The sequence below is a fragment of the Sus scrofa genome, chromosome 4, assembly GCF_000003025.6.
Source record: "Sus scrofa isolate TJ Tabasco breed Duroc chromosome 4, Sscrofa11.1, whole genome shotgun sequence".
NCBI classification, from domain to species: Eukaryota; Metazoa; Chordata; class Mammalia; order Artiodactyla; family Suidae; genus Sus; species Sus scrofa.
Window position 1 is genome coordinate 38,561,916 of NC_010446.5, and position 23,213 is coordinate 38,585,128.

Genomic DNA, 23,213 nt, shown 5'->3' on the forward strand with positions numbered 1-23,213 from the left:
CTCCATTAATGATCCCTTTGGGAAATCTGGACGTTCAGACCACAAGCCCATCACCACACTGTGTTCTAATTTCATGCTAAGTGTTTAGGAGGAAATCAAGGTCCCTCAAGAGCTAACCTTACACACTTAAACCATCAGGTGCCATGCAGGTCTATAGATATTTAAAATGCCGAGATGAGCTAAAATATGACTATTTTCATAATCTGTAGAAAATATGTAAAAGGATCAGGTCAAAAAACATTGCAGGCGAAGAGGGGCCCAGCTGCAAGGGTCTCTTTGTTCCAGGCGGAGATTTGTTTTTAGAATTTATCGCCTGGTTGGAGTTCCCCTCGTGGTGCAATGGTTAACGATATCCGACTAGGAATCATGAGGTTGCGGGTTCGATCCCTGGCCTTGCTCAGTGGGTCTAGGATCCAGCGTTGCCATGAGCTGTGGTGTAGGTTGCAGATGCAGCTCGGATCCCGAGTTGCTGTGGCTCTGGACCCCTAGCCTGGGAATCTCCATGTGCCACAGGGGCAGCCCTAGAAAAGACAAAAGGACAAAAAAAAAAAAAAATTATCACCTGGTCTCCTCTGTTAATTATGACTTTTTAGCAAAGAAAATGCCTGATTTGGAAGTGTGCCCTGGTACCCTTCAAGTCAAAGTATATTTTTAGTTTTTGGAAAAGGAGATTATGGGAGGCTTTTCTTAGTTGGCCATCACCTGCTATTTTAAACATTTCGTAAAAATATGTAATGGAAATATATATATCCATATAATAAAGGATATATATATATAATATATCCTTTTCAAAAGCTAAAAGGAATAAAGCTCAGATAAGTTATGATCAAGTAGATCAATAGCAACAAAGGTAGCATTTCTTCTTCACATCACCTTTGACTTAAAGTTATTTTATTTCATGTAAAAATCATTTTTTAACTTTCAGCTAAATTATGGAATTATATGCAACAGTAAGACAAAAACATTCTCTTCTTCCTACAGAAACGTGATGTTTCCAGAAAATGCTTCATTGCTTTCCTATTCATATAACCTTTTACCAAGTCACTTTTTCCTCATTGCTATCTGGAACCTATGAAAAATTGGTTCATGGGGCTAAGTTCTTCTTTAGTATGAAAATAAATAGACATGGCTTGTGTAAATCTTAGATTTATGGTTGGCTCTGAGAAATGAATACTCAGCTCTGTCCTGTTTCCTATTAGCATCTTTGTCAAAAAATACTTTTAATGAAATTTCTGGGCATCTACTAACAAAAGGGCTCATATAGAGACTTAGTATAACTCTTAGTAAAGTCACGGGGTGAGTTTTTCACTTTCCCGTCTTCTCATCTATTTGGCTTTAAGTTTTTCCAGTATAGTTTAATCGTTATTTTCCTATTAATGTCACTTGGGCAATCTGCCTTTTCTTAGCTCCTCCTTTCATTGTTTTCTCCTTTCCCATCTACCAGTAATTATAACCTCCGCAGCATCCTTTCAACAGTGAGTGCTGGTAAATAAGCATCTTGCTCCAAAGATAAGAAGCACCCAGTCACACAGCAGGTCTTTAGCTGATTTAAGCAAATGCCTAGTACAGCCTGGGCAACAGGGCGACTGCCTGGCCAATGTCACAGCCTGCCCTACACCTCTCACGGCAGTCCTCATTCATCACGCACACTAGGAGCATTTACTACTCTACTTTGTAAAGTTAAGAGGTTTATTTGCAATTCTATCTCAAATATGTATTTTACTTGTGTTTTCTGTTTTCTCTTTCAGCCTCAGTGACTGTTATTTCAGTAAAAGCCGTCTCAGGCATGATCACTTTTTCTGTGACGGATAAAATGCAACTAACTTATCCCATCTTCTATATCATGTTTATCACCATGATAGCGTCTTGTGTTTTCCAAGTCAAGTAAGTTGGCTTCTACATACTCACTAACCTTTCAGCCTTCCTGTGCTTCTGAGCATGAGTCTTTATTGGCTTCAGATGATAATTAAAATGAGATGCAACTGATTTCTAAGGGTGAGGGGGTCTACAGCTTATCTTCAGCCTGGCTTTATCCTTCACATCCAATAATACGTTTTTACTAAGCATTGCCTTCACATTTTGTGAGTTCTGAAGTGTGGTTATAATCCAGCTAAGTGCGCTTTGATACTTTCCTGATGCTCTTCTGCTTGTAATTAATATCCATCGTACACAGGTTGTCATTAGCAATAAATCAAAGGGGCAGGTCCACATCCAGGATTTCATTCTAAATATAGGAAATACATGAACCCTTCACCTTCATTTCTTAGCTCATGCTCATTAATTGCCCAGAGATGGACAAAACCAGACATTTGGCCGGGAGGGAAATCCTTTCTCTGAAATTGGCATCTTGAACCAGAATTTTCTTTGTACCCATGAGATTGCAGAATGATTGTTTTATGTTCCTCTTGGGGCCTCACAGTGGTGACATGGAACATTTTTAATTTCTGCTCTTCTCCCCCTCCCCCCACCCCACCTCCTGCATCTGCTTCAGTCTCTCCATGTCCTTTTCACATCATAATTTTGCCTTGGCTGCTGAGTTCGTTTGAGTCCACCAGAAAGTCTTCTGTTTACCCCAAAGTACTCTGCAAGAGCACAGTCCCAATGCCAACCAGGACATCAGAGCCCAAACTCTGGAAGACAGTGGTTCCTTCCTTAGGTGCAATAAGAAAGTTTAATCGTTATAGATTGAGTACAGACCCTGTCACAAGGAGTGTGTTACTGCAGAAACCCAGTGCTTCATTTGTCCTAAACAAACTGTTTCATTGGTTTGTTTATAAGACCAAGTGTGTTTCTAATACTTGCATCTTGCTATTTTGTTTCATCTCTCTTCTTCTGAATTAATCAGTACTAGTATAATATCTTTTGGAAATAACGGATTAATATCGTTATCTTTAAACTATGCTTCATGAATATAAAAGCCAGATATAATTGAAGGTAAACTGCATTCCTATCACCCTTGTTTAGTCGCTGCACCCTTCACACTAGAACTACATGGCCATGCTAACTGTAGAGGGGTGGTTCTCAGCCCTGGCTGCTCATTACAATGTATAGTACCCGAGGAACTTTATTTGCACATATGTGTATACATGCACATATTTATTTGCCTGCATGTATACACACATGATTCATGTACACACACACACATTCAGCAGCATCACGTGGGCTTTACCCGCAAAAAAAATTTTTTTCCAATTGCTCTAGAATCGGACGTAAACATTAGTGCTTTTTTAAGTTCCCAGGTGCTGGCAGGGCAACGCACCATCTCAGAAAACGTCCAGTCCTGGACAGGGCAGCACAAAGCGATTGTGGGAACCTGAACCGTGTTGGCAGCCAGAGCGGGAAGCTGAGCTCCCACATGTGCTCTGCAGCTGGAGCACTGAGCGTTGTTTTTGAAACATTAAACATTCCTTTACTTCTCCATCTCCTTTCTTGGCACGTGGCATGTCAATGGATAGCTATACTGTTCCCCAGATATGATATTTAACAGATTCTAGAGTCTATCCTAATGAATCAGTCCCAGTGTGATACTGGTCCAGCAGCTTGAATCACTTCCAACTCAAACTTCTGTGGCCTCGGAATATGATTAATTGCTTTTCATTGTTACTGTTGTTGGTTTAAACAGACCGTAAAACCTGACATCTGATCTCATACATCAGATGCATATAAGCTATGACTGCTGATTGGAAATGCCCTTTTACTGCACTTCCTCTCCCTTTGTAGTTCTAGCTAAAGAACACACGTTTCTTGATTTTATTGTTAACGTATTGTTGAGCGTCTCTTAAAGACAGAGCTTCAGTAAGTGCCTTCTGCTCTAGGCTCCTTAGTCAAGCCACGAAACTCTACAACACGGCGACGGTGGTGCCAGTTAATCATATTTTCTTTACAACCAGTGCCATCATTGCAGGTGAGTTTCGGCTTCTTACATACCTTACAATAGACGTAGATGGGAGTTCCCGTCATGGTGCAGTGGAAACAATCCGACTAGGAACCATGGGGAAATAAGGGATTAATATCGTTGTCTTTAAACTATGCTTTAAAGTTTAGTTCAATCCCTGGCCTTACTCAGTGGGTTAAGGATCCAGGGTTGCTGTGAGCTGTGGTGTAGGACGGCAGCTATAGCTCCTATTAGACCCCTAGCCTGGGAACCTCCATGTGCCATGAGTGTGGTCCTAAAAAAACACAACAAAAAAACAAACACAGATGAAGTCTCTTTCAGAGTAATGAGAAAATCAAGGACTCTAGGTTCTAAGAAAGTGGATAGCCCATATCCTCCTAGCCACCATCCAGTGTCTGCCTCTAGGAGAGATTATTCTACTTTGCATGAATGTTCCCCAGGGCTCTCTGCTGCCTGAGATGGCTCGGTCCCATTTGGAGTCACTCTAATGATTTAGAGAGCTCTACTCATTAGAAAGTATTTCCTTGTGTTAGAGCTGAACCTAGCCTTCCTGCCAATTCAAGATGCTCGTCTTAGTTCCGTTTTCTGGAGTCTTCTCCTTACCAGCCCTTCTGATAAAACAGCTGAAGGATCCTCTCTCTGGGCCAGACATCCCCAATTTCATTAACTCTTCCCTCCCTGTCACTCACCACTTGCATCAGAAAGCGAGTCCAGTGTCCCAGGTAAAGCCAGGTGGATGAAAATGAAAACGACTCCCTTTGCAGTTCTGGCCTCTTTGTCTATTATTAATGTCCTTTTCCTTCTGTGGGCAATGTTTTAAATGTATCGCCAGACACAATAGTGTTGAAAAAATGCAAACTTGAAACTTGGTCCAAACAAAAATACAGTAGATTCAGATATATCACTCCTAAGTTTGGTACAGGTGTGCCCTAGTTCATTGGCGTGTTGGGTGTATTTACTACCTTGTCATATTGGAACTTCATTTCCCAATGCAAAGTTTATGTATTTGGGGGGTAATTAGGGATAGTCTGTTGCCTAATGGGCACATCATTTTTATGTCATGGCAAACAGTATGACTGCCAGTGGGCAGTTTTTTTAAGTAATTAATTTATTTCCTGTTTCCCAGAACTGAACCTTCCTTCCTTCCTTACTTTATTTATTTATTTATTTTTGTCTTTTCGAGAGCCGCACCCGCAGCATATGGAGGTTCCTAGGCTAAGGGTCGAATCAGAGTTGCAGTTGCTGGCCTATGCCACAGCCATAGCAACACGGGATCCGAGCCACGTCTGCAACCTACACCACAGCTCACAGCAACGCTGGATCCTTAACCCACTGAGTGAGGCCAGGGATTGAACCCAAAACCTCATGGTTCCTGGTCTGATTCATTTCTGCTGTGCCACCATAGGAACTCTGAACCTTACTCTTACAGAGAAAGATTATATCCCAGGACTTCTCATTTTCTAGCATTTTATGGTTGTTGACAAAAGAAAGTGACACAAGATTGTACATTTGTGTGCCCTTAAATTATTAAAAAAGGAAAAGAGCAAGGCCAAAAAAACAGTTATAGGCATGACATACAGTGTAGTAAAGATTTCTGGGCTAAATATGTGTAAAACATATAGTTCCCTGAAAAGAAGGGTTTGTAGAAGGACCAACAGGATGGGCCCTGAATACTTAGCGCATCATGTAATTGATGAGTCAGGGAAGCTGGAACTTTCGGGGAATGATAACAGTTTGTCTGATGTTGCTGAAGTGTGGAGTGAGGTGAAGCTTCTTGACTTCCTTTTCCTTATTCCCTCTGTCACAAAATATATCTTAAAATTAAAATGAGATACCACAGTTTGCCTGCTAAATTAGTAAAGCTTTTGTTTTGTTCTTCTTACTGCAATAACCAATACTGACAAGGCTGAAGTATTGCAGCACTCTTGTGGATTTGGGCACCACGGTACCACCCTCCTTAGAACTGTGTTCTGAAGATTGGTTGTACAACAGTATGAATGTAGTTGGCCCTCTGTATCCACAGTTCTGCCTGTGAATGCAATCAGTAGTAATAGAAAATATCCCCCCCCCACCAAAAAAAAAAATTCCAGAAAGCTCCAAAAGGCAAAAATTTAATTTGCCACACCATGGCAACTATTTGCATAGCATTTACATTGTATTTACAACTATTCATATAGCGTTTACATTGTATTAGGTATTATAAGTAATCTAGAGATGATTTAATGTATTTGAGGAGGAGTAGGTTATATGCAAATATTATGCCATTTTATATAAAGCACTTGAGTACCCTTCAGATTTTGGTATCCATGGAGGGGTCCTACAACCAAATCTTGTGGATACCGAGTGATGATGTAACACAACTGAACTGTACAGTCTAAAATGTTTAAGATGGTAAATTTTATGTTATGTGTACTTTATTATATTTTTTAAATGTTTTTACTCTTTAAAAAAGAAAATGCATGGCGTTCCCATCATGGCTCAGAGGTAACAAACCTGACTAGTATCCATGAGGACATGGGTTCAGTCCCCGGCCTTGCTCAGTGGGTTAAGGATCCAACATTGCCATGAGCTGTGGCAGATCCCAAGTTGCTGTGGCTGTGGTGCAGGCCGGCAGCTCCAGCTCTGATTTGACTCCTAGCCTGGGAACTTCCATATGACATGGGTGTGGCCCTAAAAAAAAAAAAAAAAAGAAAATGCATTTATAGCGACAAAAAGAAAAATCCTAAAATACTGAGAAAAAATAGATACAAAGTTTATTGGTGCTTTACTAAAGCAGAAACATTTGAAACAATTTAAAATTCCCTTAGAGAAGTGAATATTATGGAGCACCAGCTAACAGTAACATGAAAACATTAAGGAGTTCCCGTCGTGGCGAAGTGGTTAACGAATCTGACTAGGAACCATGAGGTTGTGGGTTTGATCTCTGGCCTTGCTCAATGGGTTAATGATCCGGCGTTGCTGTGAGCTGTGGTGTAGGTTGCAGATGTGGCTCGGATCCCGCGTTGCTGTGGCTCTGGCATAGGCTGGTGGCTACGGCTCCAATTGGACCCCTAGCCTGGGAACCTCCATATGCGTGAGAGCGGCCCTAGAAAAGGCAAACAAAACAAAACAAAACATTAAAATGATTACAAGGACGTATGTAATCACATGGAAAACTGCTTCAGAAATGTTGATTTATTCAACAAATATTCATTGGAGCAAGACATGGATTGTTCATGTAAGAAGTTTATTCTCTGGGTGAGGAGAGAGGCTTCAGATGGAGAAATCCCCCATCTCGTTCGCCATGTGGCACCTGCAGCACCTCAACCTCGACTGGCACTTAGGACTCTCGAGAAATAATTGTTGACAGGGTAGCAAGGCTAACACCACACACACACACAAATTTGATCCCAGGAAATATATAATTGAAAGATAGGATTCCCTGGTGGCTCAGCAGATTAGGGATCTGGCATTGTCCTTGCTGTGGCTCAGGTCACTGCTGTGGCACGGGTTCGATTCCTGGCCTGAGAACTTCACGTGCCTCGGAGGTGGCCAAAGAACCAAACAAAACCATTATATAAAGATACCTTATTTAGTGAAAACTCTACAAAGACTTTGGGACTGGAGGCCAAGAAGAAATCATTGAGACCAGCAAGGAGAGAAGCAGAGGTCCTCAGAATAAAAGACACATGCCCGTTTCCCTTCACCTAAAAGGGAAGACCAGAAGAAGGAGACGGGAGAGGGGGCTGGCGGTAAGAAATGGAGCTGGGGCAGCACGTCAGTCCCTTCGGCCTGAGTGAGCATGTGACCAGACCCACAAGGCACTGCCAAGACAGCTCAGGGAGCAGCTGGCTGGAAGTGCAGGTGTTGCATCAAAAGCCTGCAGTCCACCCAGGCACTCAGGTCAGGCTTGCTGACCCCTTATGTAGGAAATGTCACTAGACTTTTGTTTTCTTGCGTGTTCCGGGGCACAAATTCTGGAACTGGATAAGGAATTTCTATTGGCAAAAGTTATATCAAATGGCATTGATTTTAGAATAATAATAGTTACAGTATATAAAATCTACAAATCTATGTTCTTTAGGAATCGAAAATGTAAGTATGGATGGCATGCAAAATTTATTTGTTTGTTTTCACGGTCATACCCACCGCATATGGAAGTTCTCAGGCCAGGGATTGAGTCCCAGCTGCAGCTGTGATCTATGCCACTGCAGTTGGATTCTTAACCCACTTTGCCACAGTGGGAACCCTACTGTGCAGGAATTTTAAAACTAAGCTCCTGGATGTGCATTTTAAGGGTAACTAAGGAGTTCCCTAATGAAGTTTCCTGCATTGTTCCTGTTGTGGCTCCAGTTCTACCCCTTGCCCAGGAACTTCTGAATACCACAGGTGTGGCCAAAAAAAGGGGTCGGGGGGGGGGCGCCTGGGGGTAACTATACCTAGAAAAATAATGTATAACATAATTTGAAAAACAAAGTATAGCTATGGTAAATATTCTCACCCTGAAATCAATGTTCCTTCTATTCCTGTTATAGGGATCGTATTTTATCAGGAATTCCTTGGTGCAGCTTTTCTCACTGTATTTATATATCTTTTTGGGTGAGTAAATGTCTCAGAGGTGAGGTATGTGAAATCCTATTACTTTCATGCGGGATTTTTGGCATTATACCTGAGGCATAGAAAATTGGAAAATAATACAAGAAACATTGGTTTCCTAAGTGCCTGAAAGAAACATATTTTTCAGCTTAACACCCTACCCAGGGCTCAACGTCTTTGACTTTGTGATTTAAGCATCTCTCTGGGGGGCGTTCTGAAACACTGGGGATGTTCAGTTCCAGCCAAAGTCAAGGTAAATCCACTGGCCCTTGTAGCTACTCTCCCTTTTTGTACTCTCTCAGACCTACCTCACCCTTGGGAATCCCTAGGTTAGATCTCAATCAGGGAACCCCGGATGCCTCTAGGGTCACCTAGAATAAAAGGCAGAGACCAGAGCAGATCCCTAGCTTTGGACCTCATAACATCAGATCGGGACCATCCCTCTCTTGTGTCCGGGTGTCCAGCTTTCACCCTTTCTAGAGATTTGGTGGGCAATCACTGCTTGGCATTCTTGCAAACAGAGAGCAGAACTTTGACAGATGCTCGCCAATGTATGGGATCTTCCGCAAGTTCCAACTGGCACGCCATTCGTGCTTCAGTGCCTCTTGATGTGGTATTCTGCATGACCATTGTTATGCAAACTTAAGCCCAGACTATTTTCAGTGTAGAAAACCATCTATCTTGAAAATCCAATTTCGTAAGATTTTTGGGCGAGGCTAAACTTCTGGGGTCTGGAAACTATGATGAGTCTGATGGCCAAGGACAACGAAATTTCTTAGAACATTAAAGAATAAATTATTTTTTGCTCGTGTTGCATGCCAGTAATGGGTCGAGGCAGGCATGAATAGAAATTGAGACCTAGTGTCTACCCAAAGGGTTTAGAGCCTGAATTAGCCTCCAGATGGTCAAAACCTGGGGCAGAAATGGATTGGAAGCTGCCCAGGTCTTGGTTCTGGGGACAGATATTATTGGCTGCAGCAATTAAGACAAGTTCTCGGCAGCTTACCATGAGAAACAGGAAGAACAAAACCAATGGAATTTATGTCATCATGTAGAATATGGAATTCAGTTATTTAACACCATGAGTCGTTTCCGTGATCTTGTGTTCTTTGTTAACATTATTCTTACAGGTGTTTTCTGTCATTCCTTGGTGTGTTTTTGGTGACAAGAAATCGAGAAAAGGAACATCTGCCACAATCTTACATTGACTTTGGAAATGTTCCTGGTAAAACTGTATATTCCTTAATTTATAAGAGAAAATTTTATCCTTAGAAATTAATCATTGCTGGTATGATTCAGGGCGTTACATTAATATAAAACATAATTCTTATCCTCAAAAAAATGTACATTTAATCATGAAACCAGAGGTGATATTTTAACCATAAGTGGTAACACTCTTATTTGAATATGGGTTTTGCACCGAACACTGGGGATAGGAAGGAACTGAGGCGATTTTCTTGATGTGGGTGATGTTGCAAATTTCCTTGTTAGGTTTCCTTACATTGGAAAAGGGTCCTCAAAAGAGCGGGAATGGCTACCAGCTGCAGACCCTTGTTGCTTGGAGAGCCTTTGCAGGAACATCTAAAGACAGTAGGTTAGGCTGCTAAGGAATATTATTCCTTGGGAAGCGTGAGGTGGCCCGAGGACTGTGGGGCCAAGAGGGACATTCTTCACGGTCACCTGAACATGAAGAGCCTCTTCCCCTCCTCCTTACCTCATTCATCCTGAGCATGCATCATCTCCCCAGGTCTCCACTCTCAGTCATGTAGACCATAGAAGCGGTGTCCAGAACAAAGGAAATGGGCTGCTGTGTCCTCACCTGCTCACCGCCCCCAACAATCTCTGGCATTGCTAGGATTCGGGGTGATCTACAGGTTTCTAGACAAGGCGTAGTCATATTCTCACAGCTTCCTCCACCACTCTGTTAGGACCAGGCCTTTAGAGCAAAACCCATCAAAGCCTCATCCCTACGACTGAGAACACACGGCCCTGTGGGTTCTGCGTTCTTCTCCCCATTCGAGCTGGCTTATCAGCTAAGAGTGTTCAGTGCAAGGACTGGCATTTGCGGCACCGGTGTTGAGATGCCTGGTATGGTTAGGGGTGCTTTGGTAGGAAATGAAGTTTCCTTATATTTCACTCTAGTTTGCATCTCACTCAGCCTCATCCATAGGATCAGTAAGAGCTTCCGTAGCCCCTATGGAAGACTATTTTTCTCTGTTGTTTTATGCATGAGACAAACCCTGGGGAGAGACGTTTGGGGATGAGCACGTGTGTTCTGTTACTCTCCTGACGGACCCAACCTGATTTCTGTGCCCGGCGTGGTAGACCCGGGTCAGGAGACACCTCAGTCCTGTGGTCAGCCTTGACCACGCATCAAGGGCCGTGGAGTTCTGAGAGCCTTTCTTCCTTGGCGTTCCTCTCTTCTACTTAGAGGGTGACCACACAGTATTTTAAAAAGGGGAATAAAATGTGGCCTAGATAGAGGAGACATTACTAAGGCTTATTCTACCATAAGAGCTCAAAAGACTCTTTGTGATTATTTATCTGCACAGGGAAACAAATGTTGGACAAAATACAACCAGATTCAAATGGCTTATCCTATGGAACGTTGCCTGATGGAAGTGACTCCACAAAGAGCCCGAGTGGAGAGAAGAAAGAGGTCTGAAATGCCGAGAGGGATGGCTGCTGGCCTGTTATTTGATACCACCTTTTAAAAAACTGCACATGTTCCATTTGTGTCAGCAGCTATTTTACGCTGACATGTGCTCGCATTAGTTTCAGTCCTTCACCCCGCTCTCCTGTCTGTGGACGATCGGGGCCTTCCTCAGCTTTGACAGTCTAATGTTTTCACGGAATGTCATTGGAAGTGGTCCCCACACACAGGACCTCTCCCTCGTGTTCATCTCACTGGCTAGATCTTTAGATCTTTTCTTTTTTTTTTTTTTTTTTGTCTTTTCTAGATCTTAATTAGAGCCTGGCTGCCCAAGCAGGCATGTCACACAAAAATGTGCATCCACGATTTGGCTGTAGAACACATAGGGTGCTTTTCCTACACAGCTTGCAATGTCGCTTGCTCTGCTTTAAAGAGACACTTTAGCCCTGCAAACCTGCACCAAAGGTTTGAGAGCATTCATTTTTCCTAAGATCGCTTTTATTAACCTCCCCATAAATATTTCACCTTTCTATTCCCAAATTAGAGTGGTGAATCATGTGTTCTGAAAACTAACCCTATTGTAAACATCCTTTGAGAATTAACGTTGTCTTTAAAGTTAGAATTTATAACCCATTCTATCTGTGATGGGGTGTACTAAAACCACGAGACCTTGGTTGGAGGACTTGTTAAGCTTAAGAAAGGAAAATTTTAAGAATTAGTACTGGTGGAGTTCCCGTTGTGGCACAGCAGAAACAACTCCAACTAGTATCCCTGAGGATGCGGGTTCAATCCTTGGCCTCCCTCAGTGGGCCGGGGATCCAGCATTGCTGTGAGCTGTGGTGTAGGTCACAGACACAGCTTGGATCCTGCATTGCTGTCGCTGTGGTGTAGGCTGGCAGCTGTAGCTCCGGATTTGACCCCTAGTCTGGGAACAACCATATGCTGTGGGTGTGGCCCTACAAAACAAAACAAACAAACAAACAAAATTAGTACTGGAGTTCCTGTTGTGGCTCAGCAGATTGAGAAACAGACTAGTATCCATGAGGATGCAGGTTCAATCCCTGGCCTTGCTCAGTGGCCTAAAAAAAAAATTTAGTACCAATTTGGAGTTCCCACTGTGGTGCAGTGGGTTAAGGATATGGCATTGCTGCAGCTGCAGCATAGATCAAAGCTATGGCTCAGATTAGATCCCTGGCCTGGCAGGTGTGCCTCCCCCCCCCAAAAAAAGAAAAAGATAAAGAAGAAAAATCAGTACCGAATTTTTAATAAAAATGTAGGACGGTGATGTTTTCTTCAGCTATATGATCCTATTGTACCTGAATTGAAACTGAAGAGAAACTTCATATCCTATGCCTTTATTTGTGTAGAAAATTATAATTTATCAAGTGGGTTTTTACATTCTAACCTCCAACATAAGTCTCAAAAATCATATTTAAATTCCTAGCGATATCTTTACGTACACACCATTTCTTCCCCAAGTCATTACTGCCAGCTTTCGAATAACATAAAATTCCTCTATATAAAAGAACAGTTCTGATTAGAGAACTGAATTTCAGCCATTTAAATCTGAGAACACGGCCAGGTGGTCCAACCTGAGTCTAGGGAGGAAGCCCAGGTGTTCCTGCATCCTGAATGGCTCTTCTGCTGCCATAAGCACATATCTAAGAAGATGTGTTTGTGGGGAGAGTCCATTATCATATCTGTTATTATTCACGATCTCCTAATATTTAAGTGAGAAGAAAAGAGCAAAAATTCATTGTAACCAACATCAAATAATAATAATAATAATCAGTGACAGTTCAGAATCTTCAGATCACTTCTGACATGAAGGTCCAATATTACCCCAGCCAACTATCTTGCATTTGTTTGGTTGTTTAACTCAGAGCTATTGAAACTGTAATCTTAACTGCGTCAGGCCTTTTAGCTCTGTTCTTGGTCGTGACCTGCACTCCCTGACCAGATCAACCAAACCTGCCCACAAAGGCAAGATTTGAATCCATCACCAAAGTCTGAATAATAACCTGGAGCCCAGGTCTGGCTTTTGAATTCCTGGTAACAATCCCTGCTCTTGTGGAAAGTGTCCCACTAATTCAAATAACATAGTCGTATAATTTATAGCATGTTTTACTGAATTGGTCCAACATGTTGGCACGGGAAGGCTCCGCTAAAATGTGTCTGGTGTCTTAAACTACAGATTTCTGGTGACTCTTGAAACTGCTTTCAAAGATTTGGAAAATAATTAGAAGAATTTTCCTTGAAGTGGGACTATATTTATAGCTACAGCACGTGGTTTTGCGCATTGTAGAATTTTGCACAGACACAAGCTTAATACCAACACTTCAGTGGTCGCCAACATTTGCATCTTTTAAAAGTTGTAAGGAATGACATTGACTTATGCACATTTATGCAATTCAGCAAGGCTTTACAAGTCCAGGTAACCTATATGTTTGGACCTAATTTTACTTTCCATATTGTTTCTCCAAAGCAAGGTGAATAGGAGTTTTACTTGTACTGGCTTGTAAAGATTTTTTAAATTACGTAGTGCATGACAACGACCAAACCCAACCCAGTCCTTCTCTTGGCATTGTGAATTGGGGACGTTTAGCCAACACTTGGCTCATCTGACTGTCTAGACCAGAGGTCTGCAAACTTTTCCTGTAATGACACAGAGAGTAAATATTTGGGGGTTTATTGGCCATACAGTGTCTGTCGCAACCACTCAAGTCTGTCCTTTGTAGCATGAAAGCAGCCACAAATAATATATAAACAAATAAGCATGGCTGGTGCCAGTTAAACTTTATTCGCAAAAGCAGGTGGCCAGCCGTGGGCCATTGAGTTTTCAAACCTTGGTCTAGACTCCTCTGCCCTTGCTATGCAGCTTCTTTCTTATTCCTTGGGCATTTGAAAATTTAGAAAACAAACCGGATACCATGCAAGTGTTAGCCATGTCTTGAGATTTACATTAAGATCTTATTGCTTTGGGGAGTTCCCATCATGGCACAGTGGTTAATGAATCCTACTAGGAACCATGAGGCTATGGGTTTGATCCCTGGCCTCACTCAGTGGGTTAAGGATCCAGTGTTGCTGTGAGCTGTGGTGTAGGTTGCAGACAAGGCTTGGATCCTGTGTTGCTGTGGCTCTGGTGTAGGTTGGCTACAGCTCTGATTAGACCCCTAGCCTGGAAACCTCCACATGCTGCAGGTGCGGCCCTAGAAAAGGCAGAAAGACAAAAAGAAAAAAAAAGGGAAAAAAAAGATCTTATTGCTTGGGAAAGATACAAACAGAAGCAATGAGTCCATTATTGGTGCCCAGGTTTCTCTCTCTTGAAGGCGGTGGTTCTTTTGTGAGCACCACTAACTATATTGAGAGAACCTCTCTGATCCCACACTTCAAGTGGATAATTCCTTCAAAACTGAGTAGCAATTACCTCTCATGTAGTAGATTAAAGCAGAGGTCCTTACCATCTGATTGTTTTCAGTTTAAATGTTTGCTTACTCTGTAACTATATGACTTTCATCACCAAAATCACCTGAAAAAAATACAATAAAAATTTTTTTTCCGACAGTGACTCAGAATATAGTTTTCAACCACCCCCTCCCCATCTCACTCCCACAAGCTCCTGGAGGGCCTGTGTTATGGCAGAGAAAGAAAGGGAAAAGGCAGATTTCATAGATTAGTATAATTTTGGTGGTGCTATTGAAGTGTAATGGTGATAATGTGTAAGTCTGGCTCGAAGCAGGTGCAAGAGTGGACATGACTCAAATGGGTAGAAGCATTGAGCCAATATCTTGAAGCCAAGAACCCTCTTTATGCTCCTTGTTTCAAAGCACATGGCTTATTCAGGAATGATGGCTTTACACGCTCCGCTGCAAGGAAGGCTGCGTCCTGCTTGCCAGTTTAATCATGATATTACGGACATAAATATATCCAGTTTATAAAATGAACCTTCCCAACACACTTCCAGACTGCTTTCCTTAAATTCCAGGGCTGGTTATAGAGCAGTCCTTGAACTAGGCAACTGCAAACCTGATGCACGTCTGGCACTAGCCAATATGAGTGCTTTAGAGGGATCGCTAAACACCACAGAATTTGAACTTTTAGAGCAAGCTCTCAGAATCGAACCCAACACGATTGTGTGGGGAATTTAGAAGCTGCTTCTAATAGTTAGACTCATCAACAGTCTGGCTCTCATTATGGCCTCCTTGAAATAAAAAGTAAAATAAAATTCCACATATACACGGTTTCCATGCAAATATAGACCAGTCTTGAGCTATTAAATGCAGTGTTTCAGCAATTGTGGTAAATGCAGGGAAGAGCCTTCCCACCCAGGAATTCTTGAATCTGTCCCCTTTCTCATCAGCCTCGGGGTACCGCACACCATGCTGTCCCGTGCCAGGAGAGCAAATCAGTTACAGGAGCTGTGGGCCATCCAAGGAAACTTTTTTTTTTTTTTTTTTTCTAGAAAGGGAGGAATCTCTGCCTTCAGTGTTGGTCTTCATTGAGAGTTAGTGAGTCCCAACCACAAAGTAAAAGAGGACTATCCATCCCAATATCAAATACATGTGGGGTTTTGGGGTGCCCCCAGCTGGGCCAGATGCCACCAGAGTCTCATGGAGTTCCAGGCAAGATGCAAGATAGTCTTCGTGTTCCAGGAAGGAATCTGCTTCCCAGGGAGCTGGCAAGTGCGTAACGGAGAAGGAGCCCACCGTTCCTGACAGACCAGCACGCACGGACCAAAGCCACTTTGCACATTTGAGCTGTGGCTCTCCAGACTCGAGCTAATCCTTCCAGCATGCACACATCCTGCCACTGGAGTCTCTTCCTTCATGGTTCTAATTTGAAAACCAGCCTTGGAGTTCCCGTTGTGGCGCAGTGGTTAACAAATTCGACTAGGAATCATGAGGTTGCAGGTTCGATCCCTGGCCTTGCTCAGTGGGTTAAGGATCCGGCACTGCCGTGAGCTGTGGTGTGGGTCACAGATGCAGCTCGGATCCCGTGTTGTTGTGGCTCTGCGGTGTTTAGCGATTAGACCCCTATCCTGGGAACCTCCATATGCCACAAGAGCGGCTCAAGAAAAGACAAAAAAAAAAAAAGAAAACCAGCCTCAGCAAGTTTCTGAGGCTTGGGCTCTACTCCTGTCCAAAACACCTCACCTCAACCTTCTTAAAAACCAAACACAAACATGGGAACAAATCCATTCGAGAGCCCCTGATCCAGGGACTCGAGGCTTGTATTGTATGCCTGGAGACAGACACCTAATTAGCACATGCATCAAACAGTGAATACGCATTAATGCACTCAAACGTGATGGCTTACATACTATTTTCAATGGAACATGTTTAAAGTTCTTAAAAGCGAATTAGACATGAAGTTACTCTTCGGGAACTTACTGCCTGGTCAGAGAACCACCAGCTTCATCCATTGAGTCCTTCCTGTGTGAGTCTTGTAATCCTGCAGTTCGTTTAGTCCTTATAATTCCTCTCTCAGGGATGTCACTATGCGTATTTCACAGATTAAAGAGCCAGAACCAGAGACAGGGCAGGGACTGGGCTAAGAACGGAGAAGAACCGAGAGCACAAAATGTAAGGAAGCTCGTGGAAATCTCGCTCTCAGGGTAGAGAGAGGGCCCGCCCTGCCCTTGCGGGCCCCTGAAGGTAAGGACTCCCCTTAAATGGTGTGCCCCAGGCACCTCCCTGTGTCCTGGCCCTGGCAAGAGGAGTGCCATGACTTGACAAGTGCCGTTCAGCTGGCAGGTGGAGAGCTGGGGTTTCAACCCAGGACAGCTCTGCCACCCACACTCTCACTACTAGTACCAAAGTATTCAACTGCATGATAGAACATCAAAGTGCCTTAAGAGTTTTGAATAAAGGGCACAGGAGCTCAGAAGGGGAAGGGTCACTCTGGGCTAGGTGACAGTCTTCAAGGAAATTGGGGAGTATATGGGTTAAATGGTCCCCCCTCCCCCTGCAAAAAAAGATATGTCTGCCTCTAACTCCCAGAACCTATGAATGGGACCTTATTTGGGAAAACGATCTTTGCAGAGGTAACCACGACTCTTGAGATGATATCATCCTGGATTGCCTGGATGGTCCCCAAATGTAAAGATAAGGATCCTTATAAGAAACAGACAGAGTTCTTGTTGTGTCTCGGCGTGTTAGAAATCTGACAGTGTCCATGAGGTTGCAGGTTTGATCCCTTGCCTTGCTCTGTGGATTAAGGATCTGGTGTGGCCGTGAGCTGTGGTGTAGGTCACAGATGCGACCCAGATACAGCGTTGCTGTGGCTGTGGCGCAGGCTGTCAGCCGCAGCTCCAATTCTACCCCTAGTGGGGAACTTCCATGTGCTGCAGGTGTGGCTGTAAAAAGGAAAAACAAACAAACAAAAACAGAAAAGGCCCACACTCACAGAAACCACTACATGAAGATGGAGACAGAGAGGAGAGTCTTGACACCACAAGCCAAGGAACCCCCAGAGCCTCCAGAAACTGGAAGAGGTGAGGGAAAATTCTCCCCTGGAGCCTCTGGAAGGAGTGCAGCCTGTGGACACCTTGACTTCAGACCTCTGGCCTCTAACCATGAGAGAATAAGTTCTGTTGTTTTAAGCCACCAAGCTTGTCATCATTTGCATTGGCAGCCACAGGAAAGGAACACAGGTATTGAGCGGGCCTTTGAAACCCATGTAGAATTTGGACATGAGAGGAAGCCCAGGAGCAAAAGAGAAGCTCAACAGCTCAAAGAAAGCTTGGGAAACATCTAGAACTTGGGTCATGTGAAGAAGATGAGAGTTGAATGGGACTTTTGAGGCAGATTGAGGGACCCTGAGTGGCCAGCTCAAGGTCTGATAGAAACTCAAGAATTGGGGTTTGATTTGAGAGGTCACTAATGGCATTAGCTTCATTTCTGGGGGCATGGGGCGGATCTAAGGACATCATCGGTGTCTTTTCAAAAACTCATCTGTCAGAATTCCTGCTGTGGCACAATAGGATCTGCAGCATCTCTGCAGCACCAGGACACAGGTTCAATACCCAGCCTAGCACAGTGGATTAAGGAATCTGGTGTTGCCACAGCTGTAATATAGCTCAGATCTGATCCCTGGCCAGAAATTCCACATGCTGCAGGGTGGCCAAAGAAGAAGGAAAAAAACTCATGAATCAGAATTTAATGACATTTCCCCTGTTTCTGTCTTAGTCATTTACTGTCAATATCAGTATAGCAAACGTTCAAGAAATAATGATTCAGGAGTTCCCATCATGGCTCAGTGGAAACTCATCTGACTAGCATCCATGAGGACACAGGGTTTGATCCCTGGCCTCCCTCAGTGGGTTAAGGATCTGGTGTTGCGAAGAGTTGTGTAGGTTGCAGACACGGCTCGGATCCCAGATTGCTGTGGCTGTGATATGGGCCAGCAGCTATAGCTCTGATTCAACCCCTAACCTGGGAACTTCCATATGCCATAGGTGAAGCCCTAAAAGGAGAGAAAGGAAGGGAGGGAGGGAGGAAGATGGAATTCAAGCTTTGCAGTTGTGATCCATCGCATCCTACGAGCAATGACCAAGAGCACAGGGCCATTGGCTGGACAATGACCACCAAGATGGCCTTGGGCAGAAAAACTGTGCCCAGAGGAGGATGAGCTGTGTCAGCCAGAGCCCCTTGCTCCAGAGCCTGAATTGGGAGACGTGGAGAGAGCTGGGGGTTAGGATGGGAGCTGAAGCTGGAAGTCTTCTAGAAAAGTATGACGGTAAAGGAGTTCCCATCATGGCTCAGTGGCTAACGAATCCAACTAGGAACCATGAGGTTGCAGGTTCAATCCCTGGCCTTGCTTGGTGGGTTAAGGATCCGGCGCTGCCGTGACCTGTGGTGTAGGTCGAAGATATGGCTCGGATCCCGCGTTGCTGTGGCTCTGGCATAGGCCAGCAGCAACAGCTCCTATTGGACCCTAGCCTGGGAACCTCCGTATGCCCTAGAAAAGGCAAAAAGACCAAAAAAAAAAAAAAAGAGAGAGAGAAAGAAAGAAAAGAAAAATATGACAGTAGAAGCACAGCTACGAGCCACAAACAAGCCACGGATATTAGTAAATTAAAGTTACAGGAAAGAAGAACTCATGAGAGTGAGCACTAAGAGCCAAATCTGTTGGCAGAGGAAGGGCAGGTACGTAGATCCTGCAAGAGAAGTGGAGAGTGGAGAGGGGCTGATCCAAATAAAGCCAAGGCCAGGGCCTGTGTGGGAAAGCCCTGGGGTGTGGGCTCCCTTCTTCCACTCGTGGGCATAGGCGCAACAACCCAGCCCTCGCCAGCCAGCCGCACGGACTATCTGTGCCCAGCCACCAACAGAGCCTGACTTTCCCAGTTGGGTTCCAGATAAGCGGTAGATGGGGCAACGGGCACAGAAACGGAAAGGATGAGGCCGCTGGAGAAACGCTTCCTGAAAACTAGGAAGGCGTTCTTTCGGAGTATGCAAGTTACAGTGCAGAACTTTCCCTGGGAGTCCAACTCCCCAGGGAGCAGCCTTCAGACAGGAGGCAGGAGACGCTGGGCCCAAGAAAATGACCTGAAGTCCCCCGTGGATCCCAGGCTTGATGACCTCTTAACGTTATTTATTTATTTATTTATTTATTTATTTATTTATTTATTTATTTATTTATTTTTTGTCTTTTTGCTATTTCTTTGGGCCGCTCCAGCGGCATATGGAGGTTCCCAGGCTAGGGGTCGAATCAGAGCTGTAGCCAGCGGCCTACGCCAGAGCCACAGCAACGCGGGATCCAAGCAGCGTCTGTGACCTACACCACAGCTCACGGCAACGCCGGATCGTTAACCCACTGAGCAAGGGCAGGGACCGAACCTGCAACCTCATGGTTCCTAGTCGGATTCGTTAACCACTGCACCACAACGGGCACTCCTTAACGTTATTTTTTAAAAGTGTAGTAATCCTGAAATGCGGGGATTTCAGGATGGCCAAGGCATCGGCTGAGTGAGGGAGCGGATGAAGAGAGAGGTGGGGGCGGGGGAGGGGGGGTGCAAGGCCCGAGGCATACGTGTCCCTTCCATCTCAACCTGGAAACATCCGTCACCCCTGGTCCCACAGACAGGAAAAGACGGGGAGCTCACCCTCAAAACTCGCTTTACAGGCCTCATTCCTCGACTCTGTCACCAGGGCTCCAGATCCCAGCAGGTGGGCCTTAGGGCAAAACCTGGCAATGTCCCCAACCCCAGACCAGTCTCTCACTGGCCGCACCCCCAGGCCAAGTTTGCTCAGCCTCCAGGACCGGCTTGGGCGTCCTTACGGACTTTGGGGCTGCGACGATCTGCGCCCTTTGGCGGGGCCGTCCCCGCTGTCAGCCTGGAGGCAGGTGTCAGGCCAAGGGCAGGGGTGACCCCCCTCAGGTGCTGCCGGGAGGACAGAACTCGGTCACCCGGGGCACAGATGCTCTCCCTCACCTCCCACGGGTCTTCTCAAAGCAAACCATCTGCTTCCCACCGGCCGAGCCTTCCAAGGTCTCCGCGAAGGAGAACCGGCTCCAAACGAGCACGGAGGAACCCTTGGCCTTGGCACAGCCCCTGTTTCTATCTGTCGTTCGCTCAGGAGGCTGTGGAATGTAGACTCATTTTCCACTGAAACAGGGGAAAGGCAAGACAGCACCAAATAAAAATAAGATTCCCGGCATTTCCTGTTTACTCAGCACCGCTGCTCTCCACCCAGGCTGGGGCCCCCAGACAGCTGGGCAGGGAGCCCCCTGCCAAAGACACTGAAAGTGAGGACTTTTTTCCTCCCTTGCTGCTCTTTCCCTTCTTTTGATGGCATGTAGGTTTGGGGGGCGGGGGGGGTGTGAGGGGGGTCCTGCCGGGTTCATTCCCAAATCTCCCTTTTCTATCCCTGTTTAGAGGAATGTGGAAAGAACTCATTCCTGGCCCACAGGGCCCAGAAGGAAGAGGTGGGAGAAAGAGCAGATGACACAGGTCAAGGGACAGTAAAAAGAGGGGACTTGAGACCTGGCACCGACAAGGTCCCGCATCCTCCTTCAGAAAGAGGCTCCAGGAGTTGCCGTCGTGGAGCAGTGGTTAACGAATCTGACTAGGAACCATGAGGTTGCGGGTTCGGTCCCTGCCCTTGCTCAGTGGGTTAAGGATCCGGCATTGCCTTGAGCTGTGGTATAGGTCACAGATGCAGCTTGGATCCCGTGTGCTGTGGCTCTGGCATAGGCCGACGTCTACAGCTCTGATTAGACCCCTAGCCTGGGAACTTCCACATGCCACAGGAGGAGCCCTAGAAAAGGCAAAAAAAAAAAAAAAAAAGACAAGAAAAAGAAAGATGCTTCAGAGAGTGTGGGTCTGACAGCAAAGGCGACAGGGGACAGAGGTGCCCAGGCATCAGGCCTAACACATGTGCACCTAAGTCCTTTCTAGAAACCACAGGATGTCACATACGTGTAATGAGAAGATCTAACTGGCAAAGCAGACGTCCCTGGGTGGGCCGGGGTCGAGGGGGAGGGGTGATGACACAGGGGGTGGGAGGGGTCTCTGCTGCAAATTGGTATTTTGGCCCCTGGCCGCAGCGCACGTGCTGAATATGTTTCCTTGTCCCGAAGCAATGAGAACAGCCCCACTTCCCCAACTGATTTTTGTACCACAACAATGAAGTTAATAACAGAAAAAAACATTCATCCCACAGCCAGGGAGACTCCGCAAGCAGCATGCTGGGTCTACAACCTATCAACAGAGATTGCTGAGAGCAAACTGAAGCTTGTTAACTGATTTTTATGAATGATTGAAACAGCAGAGTAGATCTGTTTAATTTCCATAATTTAAAAATTGACAATTACACAAGTATCTTTCTAAAATCATCAGGCCGAAAACCATCCTGTTCTTGAGAGGAAGAGAAGTGAATTGAAGTTAAGAAGAACAAACTGACAGGTGATTGCAGGAGACTGTCGTGGGCTGAAGTGTCCCCCCACACACACACCCCCAAAAATACGTTCAAGTCCTACACCCCACTTTCTCAGGATGGGACCCTATTTGGAAATAGGGTCTTAACATAGGTAATCAAGTTAAAATGAGGTCTTTAAGTTGGGCCCTGATCCAGTATGACTGGTGCTCTTATAAAAACAAGATATCTGGGAGTTTCTGTCATGGCTCAGCGGGTCAAGAACCTAACTAGTATCCATGAGGTGCGGGTTCAATCCCTGGCCCCGCTCAGTGGGTTAAGGGCCTGCCCTGAGCTGTGGTGGAGGTCGCAGATGCGGCTTGGATCCAGTGTTGCTGTAGCTGTAGGTGTAGGCCGGTGGCTGCAGCTCTGATTCATCCCCTAGCCTAGGAACTTCCACATACCTCGGATTCTGCCCTAAAAAATAAATAAATAGGAGTTCCCTTTGTGGCGCAGCAGAAATGAATCTGACTAGTATCCATGAGGATGTGGGTTCAATCCCTGGCCTTGCTCAGTGGGTTGGGGATCCAACATTGCTGTGAGCTGTAGTGTAGGTCAGAGATGTGGCTTGGATCCCACGTTGCTCTGGCTGTGGTGTAGGGCGGCAGCTGTAGCTCCCATTCAACCCCTAGCCTGGGAACTTCCATAGGTCATGGATGTGGCCCTACAAAGCAAAATAAATAAGTAGCTATATAAATAAATAAATAAAACAAAAACAAGCTATTTAGACACAGATGCACGGAGGGAAGATGGTCTGAAGATGCAGAGAAGACAGCCATCTACAAGCCCAGGAATGCCTCCACCTACCAGGAGATGGACTGTATTTGTGTGTGTGTGACCATTGGGTTGTTCCACTTATTTTTTTCATTTATGACTTTGATTTTTTCCATTATAGCTGGCTTACAGTGTTCTGTCAGTTTTCTACTGTACAGCATGGTGACCCAGTTACACATACATGTATACGTTCTTTTTTCTGCCATTATTATGCTCCATCATAAGTAACTAGACATAGTTCCCAGTGCTACACAGCAGGATCTCATTGCTTCTCCATTCCAAAGGCAATAGTCTGCATCTATGAACCAAAAAATTCCCGATCCATCCCACGGTTTATTCCACTTTGAGGCGCAGTCATCCGTGTGCTCCTCCGATCTCTAGCATTCAGCTGCGGCTCTTC

At 44.9% G+C, this 23,213-nt stretch overlaps 1 protein-coding gene across 2 annotated transcripts in view; it reads left to right on the top strand.

Annotated features, from left to right (window-relative positions):
* Positions 1 to 14,691, top strand: part of NIPAL2 (NIPA like domain containing 2) — an 85,578-nt gene extending 70,887 nt beyond the window's left edge. The window contains exons 7-11 of one of the 2 annotated variants that reach the window (XM_003125547.5): positions 1,749 to 1,884; positions 3,816 to 3,904; positions 8,410 to 8,473; positions 9,601 to 9,695; positions 11,023 to 14,691. In XM_003125547.5, coding sequence (XP_003125595.2) covers positions 1,749 to 1,884; positions 3,816 to 3,904; positions 8,410 to 8,473; positions 9,601 to 9,695; positions 11,023 to 11,135 — 497 coding nt within the window. In that variant the 3' untranslated portion in view covers positions 11,136 to 14,691. Of the gene's footprint in view, positions 1 to 1,748; positions 1,885 to 3,815; positions 3,905 to 8,409; positions 8,724 to 9,600; positions 9,696 to 11,022 lie in introns of those variants that run through there. The other variant, XR_001303390.2, reaches the window with a different exon arrangement.